The sequence below is a fragment of the Pezoporus occidentalis genome, unplaced genomic scaffold, assembly GCF_034315485.1.
Source record: "Pezoporus occidentalis ecotype Australia unplaced genomic scaffold, CSIRO_AGI_Poc_V1 ctg49, whole genome shotgun sequence".
Classification (NCBI taxonomy): domain Eukaryota; kingdom Metazoa; phylum Chordata; class Aves; order Psittaciformes; family Psittacidae; genus Pezoporus; species Pezoporus occidentalis.
The window spans coordinates 2,733,381-2,745,880 of NW_026915824.1; the positions used below are offsets into that span (position 1 = coordinate 2,733,381).

General features: G+C 41.6%; 1 protein-coding gene and 1 long non-coding RNA gene across 2 annotated transcripts in view; one reads left to right on the forward strand and one right to left on the reverse strand.

Annotated features, from left to right (window-relative positions):
* Window positions 1–4,505: 4,505 nt before the first annotated feature.
* The window catches only part of TET2 (tet methylcytosine dioxygenase 2), a 73,762-nt gene continuing 65,767 nt past the window's right edge, over window positions 4,506–12,500 (reverse strand). The window contains exons 8-10 of the mRNA XM_062636703.1: window positions 11,928–12,065; window positions 10,567–10,927; window positions 4,506–9,263 (exon numbers count right to left, since the gene is read on the reverse strand). Coding sequence (XP_062492687.1) covers window positions 7,852–9,263; window positions 10,567–10,927; window positions 11,928–12,065 — 1,911 coding nt within the window. The 3' untranslated portion in view covers window positions 4,506–7,851. The remainder of the gene's footprint in view (window positions 9,264–10,566; window positions 10,928–11,927; window positions 12,066–12,500) is intronic.
* LOC134173033 (uncharacterized) overlaps window positions 10,646–12,500 on the forward strand; it is a 35,734-nt gene continuing 33,879 nt past the window's right edge. The window contains exon 1 of the long non-coding RNA XR_009968106.1: window positions 10,646–10,766. This is a non-coding gene — a long non-coding RNA (uncharacterized LOC134173033). The remainder of the gene's footprint in view (window positions 10,767–12,500) is intronic.

Genomic DNA, 12,500 nt, shown 5'->3' on the forward strand with positions numbered 1-12,500 from the left:
TGGATGTTTTAAAGCCAGCCCTCAACTGCTGGGCTGTCATGCAAAACAAATGTGCTGGGGGCAGTGGGGGAGGAGGGAACAGCTAATAGATGTTTTCCCTTTGCTTGACATCTGTCACCTCCCCCCATGCCAACCCTTCCTCTGTTTATAGCAAACCATTTGCTCCCATTAATTAGAACTGGATTCCTGCCATCTGACCAGCTTTGTGCCTGTACAAATATCAAGAGAGCCAGCACTACACAGGTGGGGAGAAGGCTACTCAGAGGAGATCTATTGTGCCTGTTTGGGCAGGGATGGATGGAGGGACACCCTTCCCCCTTCCAAATCAGGCGCGTTAGCTACAACAGTAATTGAAATGTGGACTGGGAGCCCCAGGATGCCACTTTCCTGTTCCTTTTCAGAGCAGCTTGCACTCTAAGCCATCCCCTCCAGTTAAATCTCTTTACCAAAGAGGTCTGTATGGAGGCTTACATATGGGAAGATAATGGTGCTGTCATTTGTACAAATAATCACAACAGGAGCAGAAAAATAAGAGGAAGATGATTACACCTGAAAATCCAGTGAGGTTCCAGTTGCTAATGCAGTGGGAACTAAAAGAGAGCTGAACCGCAATCCCAAACTGCTCCCGCCAGGCATGGGGCTGGCTTTTGTGCCGTGATTTAGGAGTGTACAGCTGCGTTGCCATGACATTTGAAGGAAATGTGCTTACCCTGGGATGGTTTTCCTTGTGTAAAGTACTATGAAGACAGGGTACTTACAGTGCTAGTTAAACCAAATCCTGGGTGGGAGAAACAGGTTAACCTTGAATAGCTTGGCTGGACTGTGAAAGAGAACCTGCGAGCCCTTTCTTGGCCTTCTCCAGCAGCGAGCGCTGTGTTTCTGCTGGGATTATGAATCCAGAGAGTGGCACTTCTTTTACAGTGAGGATTAAACCTATCGTAAAAGGAAGTGGCACAGCAGGCTCTGCCTCCCCCGGCTCCTTCATATAGTGGTTGGAAGTATTTTTTACGTGACACGGGCAGGAGGGGTGATGCGATGTGCCTGTGTGTGCCCCAGGATATTTCAAACCTTTGACATCCTGTAAGGTGGTGCTCTGAATCTGTTCAGGCAGGGAGGACCTGAGTGGCCAGGTCATGAGTACTCAAACAGCTGAACTAATGGCAAGATGGCCTCAGGGAGAAAGTAATGCCTTGATCCCGTGTCTGAAAGAAATGGGTGCAGGCTCCAAACCTGGAAGGAAGGAAGGAGACCCTTTGAAGTCAAGGATAAGGACGTTTCTCAACTGAAAGGCCTTGTGTGTGTTTTTAGGAAGTATCTCATTCCCTTCTCCATGGCCTGGCATCTGGGGATCTCTTCCTTGTGTTCCCCTGTGAGGACAGGGCCACCAGCAGTAATCTCTGCTGCAGGACAGCTACAGGTTTCAATGTGCAAGTCACCTACACAGCTTCAGGCTCCATCTTTCTCTCTTGATTGGAAAAAGAGCAGAAAGGATAGCAGTAGATCCTTAATAGACCTTTTCCTCCTCCTTTCTCACTTTCTTACCCTAGTGCATGGTTTTTCTTCCCTCCAAACAGAAGGCTGTGTGTTTTTTCTTTAAATCAGTAACACTGTGTGCTAACTTCATCCATATCAGTTATTCCTTTTGCTGGTTAGAGGTGAGGCAAGTAAAACATGAAGCTGTCCGACTTGCAGTAAGTTCTGCAGGAATCTCTCCTAGTACAATATTTGCCCTAATTAAACCAACTTAGGGAATCATTTACAGGCCAAAGTAAAAGGACCGATTTAATACATAAACTTAGTTGAAAACCTAAATGTCTCATAGAGAGTGATGGAGAGAGAGCTGTTGCTGTAGCTGATGTGATGGGGGGGGGGGGGGGGGGTAAAACTGTCAGTCCTCTGAGACAAAATGGTCATTTACTGAGTGCCTCAATTAGCTGTTCCTGCCTTAGGTAAAGATAGTTGAGTGTAACAGAAACTTGACAGACACATGGTTTTCAGGGAAACTCTCCGTGTCACTGTGTCAGTTAAATAGTAGGTATTAATTTACTGATGAGATGATATCTACCAGTTCTGATCTTGGTGCACAGTCAGCAAGCTCCAGTGAGTCTGGTGTGGTGCTGGTCGCGCGAGTGTAGAAGTATCGGGGAGCGCTGCCTTGCGGGTTCACGCCAGGCGCTGTGCTGTGCTCTTCTGACAGCTTGCAGCAGGCAAGAGAACGTGCATTTCTACGTTATCTGCTTTGTAGCTAGGCTTAAAACCATGGGCTTTGCGCTTGAATCCAAGGACTTGCTCGCTTGATTTGAGTTTTACTGGGGTGAAAAGACGGGAGACTTTTTAAATAACTTCTAGTTTGTATTTGAAAGCAGCAGTGAAAACGTGCATACAGAGGCACCATCATCACCCTCTGCTTCTTGATCCCTGGCTGCCTTCTCCAAAAGAAATCCTTTTGTTTAAGTGGGCTTTTTTCCCCCTTTCCTCACTCTTCCAGGCTGGATACTTTTCTGTATCTTTGAGCACAGTCATCTGTTACTCTTAAATGTTGGCTGGGGTTGGTTCACCCTGGCTTGGCTCGTTGTCACAGGCTTTTCAGTAATTCCCATAGAAAAACTGTATTGCTCTCTCTGTGAGAAGTCTAAAGGCAGAAAGTGACAGAACAGATGGGTAAGAGAGGAGGAAAGTCAAGGCAGAAGCTGCCTCTGGGCATCCCCTGTTGTAACTACTTTATCAGGCCTGTGATTTGGGTGGCGATGGTCGGGGTGCCCCCGTCAGAGCCAATGAGGCACATCAGCAGCTTGGGGAGAGCCCGTGTTTGCGGGAGAAGTGTGGTCAGGAGGTGAGTTTGACTTCCCAGCCAGTGGCCTTGGCTGGGAGCATGTTGTGCCCACAACTGAAGAGATCCACTGATGTTAAAAGGTGACCGGTGGGAATGTTCATCAATGGCAGGAGCGTTTTCCAGGGGTGGCTGAAGGGTGACAGACCTTTGTTACAGCTACTGCACCTGTTGGTTCCAGCTGCCTGTTCCATTAAAGTGCACCTGTGCACGGAAAAGAGCAACACTTGTCTGCTGCAGTGCGCTAGCCTGCCTGAGGACATTGCCATCTGGGAATACGCTGAGAGCCAAGGGGGAACATTACTGGATTCTTAAATCACTGCTTCCCCCAGACAATCACTCAAGTGAATGTACAGAGTAGGGCAGCCTTCCCAAGGTGTGGATATTGACAAGGAGGGTAATGAGGGCTGAGCACAAACTTGGGGTCTTCAAAGACAGAGTTTAAAAGCTTTCAAGTACCAGTTGTTGCAGAAACACTTTGTGGCCGCAGAGAGAGCAATTTCTGTCTCTTTCTACAGAAGAGAATTTTCAGGATTCAGTCCTGGTATCTCTTGAAGTTAAAAGAAGGGACCATGAAAACAGGCTTTTGCTTGGTGCCTGCAAGAATGTATGTCCTCTTGTTGATTCAGACGCACTTTCTTGTTGCTTCTCCTTTTCTCTAGGTTATGTGTGAGGTAGATAACACATGAGGTTCTAGCCTTTTTCATTTTGTTTTTTCTTATTAATCATTTCTGTTAGAGAAGACTCTTTAGGTCATGGAGTCCTGCTGTAAACCCAGCACTGCCAAGTTCACTACTAAATCACATCCTTAAGTGCCACATCTGTACGTCTTCTGAATACCTCCAGGGATGGTGACTCCACCACTTCCCTGGGCAGCCAGTTCCAGTGCTTGACAACCCTTTTGGTGAAGAAATTTTTGCTAATAGCCAATGTAACCCCTTCAGTGCAGTAATACTGTCTGTTGGAGCATCCCACTGCTTGGGAGTATTTTGAAATCAACCAAAAACTGCCTAAAGAGTTGGAGATAAATACCTCAGACAAACCAATAAAGCTCTTGTCCTGCCTCTGCCAGGTGTGCATTTGTGGCTGTTACTCAAGCAGTGAGGAAATTCCAGTAGTGAATATGCCGTGTTCATCCGTGTCCACAAAAATCAGCAGGAAATGAGCAACGATGCTTTATACCCTCTTCCTGCCCATAAGAATGCCACCCTCCTTCAGTGTAAGCACAGGATTTATTGAGCCATGCACTGGGCTGGGTAGCTACTTTCCCAGCCCATTAGAGGCAAGAGTCAAAACAGAACTTGGAATGAACATGCTGTCAAGACTTCCCATCCCAAAGTTCCTAGTGATGTGTTTCTTTGTGTGATGCTTGAGCTAGGGAAGATAGAGGTGGGCTAAATCCATGTGGTATGTGGGTCTGCTTCCTGGAAAAGTTGGGTTATCCTGGTATGTCAGTGGATGCGTTCCATTTCAAAGTTGCTGAAGTATGCAGCTTCCTCTGAGTCTCAGAGTGCAGTTTCAGATTTAAGTTCACCAGGCTAGCAGCTTCCCCAGCCATAGAACTGCTGTCTTGTTCTGGGGCTCTGTGGCTGGTACTAGGACCACGTTTCACTGCGCTGGCTTTGTTGTTCACTGATACGAACGGCAGGGAAAGACAAGTTTCTGCAAGACAGACTTAGAGTGCATTAAATAAATATAAATTTTATTAAAAACACCCACATCTCAGCGTTATCAGGAATGATATAATAATAAACAGCTTTCAAATAACCTGCATTACATTACAATACTTACAGTATTTATAACCTTCCTCAGATTCTTTTTAGAGATATACCAAACATCTCAAAACAAGGAAACTAAAGTAAAAAAAAAAAAAAAAGTAGAACATAAGCATAGAAAATGCACACAGAAGTTCATTACCTTAGTGTCAAACTGCTAAAGTTTCCTACACAAGTTAACCGCTAGCTTTAGAAGTGAACTTTTTACCACTGTGCGTCAATCAAGATGAAAAATTCATTCAAGTAAAGTTGACACCACTCAGAAGCATCTTCAAGTATGGCTATAGTCAACCTGATAATCCTATACAAGCAATTTCATGTCTGCTTTGTCATTCGTTCCAACTGAGGCAGGGTTCTGTACACCAAAAATTACAGCTCAGGTATTTACAATACAAAACTGATTCACCAGGTAAGCTTTCTGCTGCCAGCAGTTTGGCAAATGACGGTGCATGGCATAGTCACCAACATCCGCTATGGGTTACATGAACAATAGAGGACTTAAACACAATCACCGAAAGATGATGATTTATAATGATTTAATCAATCTGACATATAACCATCGTTAATTTCTTCCTTTAAAAAAGGTGAAACTTTTGTTTCAATGCAGTGGGTCAAGTCACAGACAGAATTCAAAACCAAAATTGCCACAATAAATATTTGACCATTAAACCCAAAGGCCTCCTTTGATTTACTCACGTTGTGATTCTGTTAGGTAAAATTTCTTTTGACCAAACTTAATCTTACAGTATATTGCACAAGATACATCTGGGACATGGAGGTTTGCATGTTTAGGGAAGCCCTTGTACAGACTGTACCTTCTTATATCTTATTTTATTCATTACAGTATCCAAGAAGCCTTGTTTAGAGAGCGACTTGAACAACTCTAGCAAACAGTCACTTGCCAAACCCCTGCCTTACATTTTTCCCTTTAATCAGCTCAGTGCATTCTACTTTCTTTTTGTTTATTCGTTTGAAACAGGCAAAACATTCTAAATCTCTGAAACGCTTTCATTACAATAAAAAGAGCTAACGAATTTACAAAATTAGTTACAGCAATACAATGTACAAGAAAACTTAGAGAAGGGATTCAAAAGGAAAGCATCAAATCCCTGAAGGAAAAAGAAACAAAACAAAACAAAAAAACCCAAGAATAAGATATTTAACCTACAACAGCTTTACACACACACAGGTGACACGTTGGCATAGGAGAACATGAGCTGAAATATCCCTGAATTTTTAGAACCAACAAGATAAAACAAAAACCAAAGCTGAAGTTCAAGTGATACTTGCTAAAATGTCAAGTATTGAGAGAGTTTTTTTGTGTTTTGTTTTTTTTTTTTATGCTTTTTCTTTTTTCAAAGGCTATTGGGGGAAAAGATGGTGTACAATATATAAACTTTCACACTCAGTTCAATATCCTATTGCCAAACTAGTGTTGAGGTATATGACAAGTAGGAACATCACTCAAACCTTTTTAATGTGTTTTTTTAGCTCACATTATGATATATTTGTAGCAGGCTGAGTAGCACCATGATGTGAATTCAGCTCAAAACCCAAATATATATAGATTTAATATTTTTACAGTACTAAAATACTAAAGCATTGCGTTAAAAAAAGTTTTGTTTACAATTTAATTTACTATACAACTCTCCTGCTTTTTTCTTTTTTTAATAGAAATTAATGGTTAAAACCACCACAGCAAGCCAGCTGCCTATGTTTTATCTATTTAATCAACGGAATCACACAGAACTAACCCTGTTTCATTCAGCTTGTGTAGGCATTGGTCTGCTCGATCTTCCTGGAAAAAGAGGACACTTGCACCAAGAAATGACTTACACCACAATGTACATAATTATCAACACAAAAGCAATCTGCCATTCGATAGTTGAAGAGCATACAGATCTGTAGAAACAGCAGAAGCCCAAGCTAGCTAGTTGTAGTCTGTCACATGCTGCTAATTATTACCTGTGGTTAATATAAAATCCTTTCCTTAAAACTGTACATATTTGAGCAATGAACTTGTCATAATAATTGTAGAAAACGGTTTTACAGTATAGCTGTGTGAGATGAGCACCAGAAAAACATGTGTTTTGTGTACTAAAGTATTCCCTTATATCCAGTAAGCCCCGTTTTTACCATAACTGACTGTATTAAAAATGGATATGTAGCCCACTAGCAGATGCATGGCTAAAACAAAAAGTCTTTAAAAGCTTTTTTTTGTTTAAAAAAATTATCTTTGCATTTTAAAATCAAAGTAAACTCTTTTTTTTTTCCTTTTTTTTTTAAGGTTTTTTTTTAATGTCTTAGTACCTCAGCATTGTTCAAGTTGCCAAGCTTAGGTAGACAAAGTGCTTTTGAAACACTAGTTCAAAAAAATATCTCTCTATATATTTTATTGTCCTTTTCTAGGACTTGACTGGATGAGCAAAATCCAGAGGTCTTTGCAATTCTCATATGTTAAAAAGTAAGCTTATTTTAACACCAGGTAAATTCAATACATACATGAATGAAAAGGTCGTCCCTGTTGCTGAAGAACATCTGACTACATCACTGACATTTTGTTATAAAGGCATTAACTGTTCGACTGTTAAAATAAAGACAACATTCTCATAGATAGCACCATGGGTTTAGAATATCCAAATAAATTCAGTGTTTTGCTGTCTATTCATTATGTTTTATACTTAACTACTTAGTTAAATAAAATCAAGAGACTAATAAGTTTACAGTAAAAACTGCATGTTAAAAAGTCATAATTCCAGTATTTCAGTACATTATAGATTCAGCACCAGATGTTATTTTAAGATTCCTGCAGTTGTAATACTACAGTATTATTTTTTAGGGGTTTTTTTTGCTCCTGTTCCATGACTATGCAAACTTGATGACATTAAAAGTGGCCACAGATGTGCAAAACTGTAAGGAAAAAAAAAATCCATTTGCAGATTATCTCTTTCAGTAATGGAGCCAGTGTTTTCAAATGTAAATTGTGAAACACTTTCTTGTTTCGTTTTTGCATAGGATGCTTTGGTCTTGTTTCCTACGTGCCATCTGTGGCCACTTAAAAACCAGTGGAAAATAAGTGCGCTAGTGAGATTACCTCCTTTTGCTGGTGTGCTGAGGCTTTTTCCACTGATGAGTTTTGTAAAAACACTGTTTCCTTCTCCACCCTTGCCTTCCCCAAAACCTAAAGAGGAACTACCCTACTGACAGGGTGTTTTTTCAAATGAGGTAACCAACAAAGGTGTGAAGTTAGATATATCGGTTGTAAGGCCCTGTAACCCGTGTAAAGGCATATGGAGATGTAGTTACTGTGGAGTCTGTGGTGACCGACAGTGTCCTTTGTGCAAGAGACTTGATGAAGCGCAAGTACGTTGGCTCAGAGGGTTCGTGTGGCTCAGCAGGCTCCCGCTTTGCCTTTTTGCCATAAGATTTCTGAGGCACGTAGTCTGGACCGTACTTTTCACATTCTTCCTCCTTCTCTCTTGCCTTCTCAGCCATCTTTGCCTCCCACAGAGCCAGACCATGTTTTGGCTCATTCATACTCTTGTGCTGGTAAAAGACAAGGGAAATTCTGGTGGGATGGTTCCTGTTGGGGTTTTTTAAGGGAGTTGTTGCGTGGAGCTCACGCTTTGCGCACTCTATGAGAATTGACCCATGAGATGGAGCAACTGCCACTCCTCCAATTTCTGGATCCAGAAAGTTCTGCTCGCTATCTGACCAGACATCATCGGGATCCTCTGCTTTTTCTGGATTCAGCACATCAGTTTTCTCTAAACCACCCTGGGGAGTAGTCCTATCATGGTTTTGACCTGGAAGCATGTTAGACAAACCGTTAACTGCATGTGAAATTATTTCACTATCCTTATTTTGGAGATGCAGTGAATTGGGAGGGCCACTGAACATACTTGGAGCAGAATGGTAGTCATGTGCTAAATGTGGAAGGGGTTGCATGTGATGATGTTCACTGGTTTTAGTCATGGAGGCATAATCCATGCTCTGATTACTCAGATTAGATTTTAACCTTGAGGTAACCTCCATAAAATGGCCATCAGCCTCGTGGGTGGAGTAAGAGGAGAAAGACCCTACATGGTGTGCATTTGGTCTAATGGTGCAATTACTGAAGGAGTCTACCTGCATGTTTTGGTTTCCGTAATTCAAGTACTTGGGACCAAAACTCTGGCTATTCCCAAACCTATGCTGGTATAATGTTTGTATGGGTGGCAGACTTAGTTTAGACATATGGTCTTGGCTCTGGCAACTATACAAGTCGATGTGCTGATGCTGGGAAGGGTAGGAGCCCAAGTAAGAGGGGCAGTTGTCCATAGGCATGCTTCCATTGCATTGGTAAGGTGGATATTGGTTATTCTGGCTTAATGATCCTGAATAAGGGTTAATGGGACTGGAAGAATTCAAATAAGACCCCGCAGGCTGTGATGAGGTTGTATAGAGGTTCATGGGACTGGACCCTCCATAGGGATCTGAAGTGTATGAAGAGCTTGAATAAGCATTGGCTGGATTAGGCAACCTTACATAGAGATTTGCAGAACCTGAACCCGAGTATGAGTTAATAGGATTTGACTGAGGGTTGTTAGGGAGAGTGCGCTGTGGATGTTGCTGCTGCTGCTGTTGTTGTGTGGCTGGTCCTGAAAGACGTAAAAGATCTGTAGATGTGAAAAGAAAAAATCCACACAACAAACAAGCTTTAAAAAACCCGAGCAACCAAACAACCAACTCTGTACTTTATAGACCCTTCACTATACATATCCATGACATTTCTAAGAAACATATATCATATGATAGGTTAACAGAGGTTCCCTTTCTCATATCTCAAATACCATCCTTAAGAAGCTGAATAAATACTAAGGCTACTCATCTTTTTTGGCATGTATCCAGTGAGATCAGATGCTAGTGGCAACAGGGAAAAAGAGGACAGTGCAAGCTGTTCAGAGTCACATGCATACAATCCAAAGAGTTGAATCATCATTTAAGTAGCCCATGAAATGCAGCATCAAAGTGCTTCCAAACAGCCGTGCACGAAGTGACCTTCTTTTTCCCAAAAATAAATAGTTCTTCTCATCTGTATTAATAGAACCGTCTCAAAAAAATGTTCTTAGCTTTATGTAAAAAACCAATGGTGGCATTCACTGACAGAAACTACAGTTTAGTAACAAGTGAGATGAATTGAAGACGTAAGAGCAGAACCATCATTTGTTAAAGTGAAATGGTTCATTCAATGGTTATGACCCTAGCCTGGGTCATGGGACAACTGGCTTCTATTCATAGGTATTTCAGTGACCTTCTGGGTGACCTTGGGTGCATTGCTGTTTTCCTCTCTGAGAAAGTTGCTGTAACAATAAAACAGACATGACGAACTCCTTTGCTCAGGATGCTCAAATCTACTGGTGAAACTGCCAGGGATTGTTAAGTGGATTTTAAAACTCTTCCTCCGCTATGGAAAAACCTACTCTGCTTTTGGTCTTGAAGCAGAGAGTACAAATAGTAGGAAAGAGGTTAAGCTTGAATCCCCTCAAATTAGGAGGTTCTCTAAGAGTGGCAGACAGTGAGTGATGCGTAGGTCATTTTTAATTTGGCAGCAGCATCACAAACTCCTTTTCATGGCTTCTAGCACTACTATTCTTTTAAAGATACTTTACATTACACTGGATGGCAAGAGTTTGCAGTTTGCAGAAGCACCAGCTTTCTACAGGTGTTAACTATCCAAAACTAAAGGGTTTCTCCTACAACTTTTTTTTACCCTGCTTCTCCAGAGTTGACCACAATTTGGCACTCTAGTATTTATAAACCTACAATATTGCCGTTACTTTGAAGAATTCTCTTTTCTTTTTACTTTAAAATGGTTTTGGGCTGAGAACAATGGTTTTCTTGAGATTTGTTATAAATGGCCCCGATTTCTAGGAAGCTTACCACTGCTGATAAAGACCCCAATCAGATTCACGTGTTTACCTGCTAGCTGCTTTGCATGACCTGCCACCTCTGAGTTGCCTTGCTTGTTGCGTGCTGCAGCAGACTTTTCTCTTTCAGATTTGCTAGACCCATTCTCCAAGGAGGAAAGCTTTTCGGCAGCTGCTTTCTTTGCTTCTAGCTTCCTTTGCCGACATGTCTTAACGGGCTCTGCCAACATCCTTACTTTTCGGCGAAAGGAGGTAAGGACCTGGATGCTGCCATTCCTCTTCTTCTCCTCCTGGCCTTCCGTGCTTCCGAACTCATCCACATCAGAGACTTTGTATAATGGGAGTACATGGAGCTGCTCATCTTCTGGGGTTTGACCAATTTCACGATTGTCTTCTCTAGTTAGTGTGCAAACCTGTTGGAAAGGTGTGTTAGACTGTCTCTCAAACCACTCAAATGACTAATTTATGCATATCACCAGAAGCCTGCAATTTAATTTCTTCCACTGCTCTGTTAGACAGCGTTAGTAGAAACAGAAGGTGTACATATATCTATATCTATTTCTTGTTCTTGTGCTGAAATTAACAGTATAGTTAGGGATTAGCCTAATGTGAAATAAACTGTGTGATCCATTGTACTATGATCAGAGAGATAAACCTGGGACTTTATACTCACCTGAAGATTTTTTCACTATAATACATAGCTACCTACTGGAAATAGTGTGCAATGCAACATACTGCCATTGTATTTCCCACCCTCTTGCAATGGCAACTTCCAGGAGCTTGCAAAGGAGCAAGTCACTGTAATGTTAATAATAAGATTTAAGGAAATTACTGTTATGTCATGCAGTGTGCTCATTGTGTTAGCTGCAGCTAAAACAGGTATTGGGAAGATTTCAGTGAAAAAAAGATGCTGATACAGAATTCCTCTGTAGCAAAACTGTTGCATCAGCCAGTTTTAGGAAGAAAGATCAGTTAGGAATACGTATTGTATTGGTTGTGGTTGACTTCTCAGTCAGGAGACTGAAGTCAGGAGAAGGCATACCCTGGACTATTTTTGTTTTATTTAAAGCTATGATCCAAAGTTGTTAGAAAAAAAGATGTTTCAAGAGGACAAACATAAACCATTTTGTGCCAGGAACCCCGCATTTCAGCCCTGCGGGGACCTTCTTTCCACTGTCTCCACAGTTTCTTTTACCAGCTCTATATTAAAGCTTTCTTAAATACATCGTACGTCTCATTCATTTGAATGAAAAATTGTGTGGGGGGTAGTAAGTCAGCTCAGTTACTGCTTAATGTTTCTTTTGTTAGCAATCTGCGTTAACGTAAGCGTAAATTTAAACAGAGGGGAGATAATGAATTAAATGTATGAAATTAGTGCTGGCGTAAGGAGGCTTACATGCATCTCAGACTTACCAGTGTACTCCCATTCTGCATATTGTGCAAGTCTCTGTGAGCATGAGCGCAAAAATCCAGACAGGCAGTGACCCCTGAGAATGGGCGACCTTCTTTTAAACCCAGGCGACACTCAGGTGCTCTGTGTTCATACTCGATCTGGAAAGAGGTGACAGATATCATTGCAGCTGAGCTGTGTGTCCCAGTACACAGAATTAGCACTGAACACTCTACTGTGACAACATGCAAGTCTACTAACATCTTGGAGGTGGCAACACACAGATTTTGAAAGCAACTAAAATCAAGTAACTTGATGGCAATTTAGTACCCATACTTCATTCCTTGCTGCTTTGCTCCCTGTTACCTTATGTCTCTGGTTTGATTGTGAAATTGGCCAGTAATACTTTTCCTTGCATATTACTTTTGATACTCTGCCAGTGGTTGGTGTTTTTACATGACAAATGCAGTGCATGGTTTCAGAGTCTGGCACTGTAAGAGTGATGTGTTTGTGTAGACTGGAAATACACCAAGCTATTAAGGGAAAATGGCTTTAGAAAACTGACTTCAGAATGACTTCATGAAAAATAATAATTT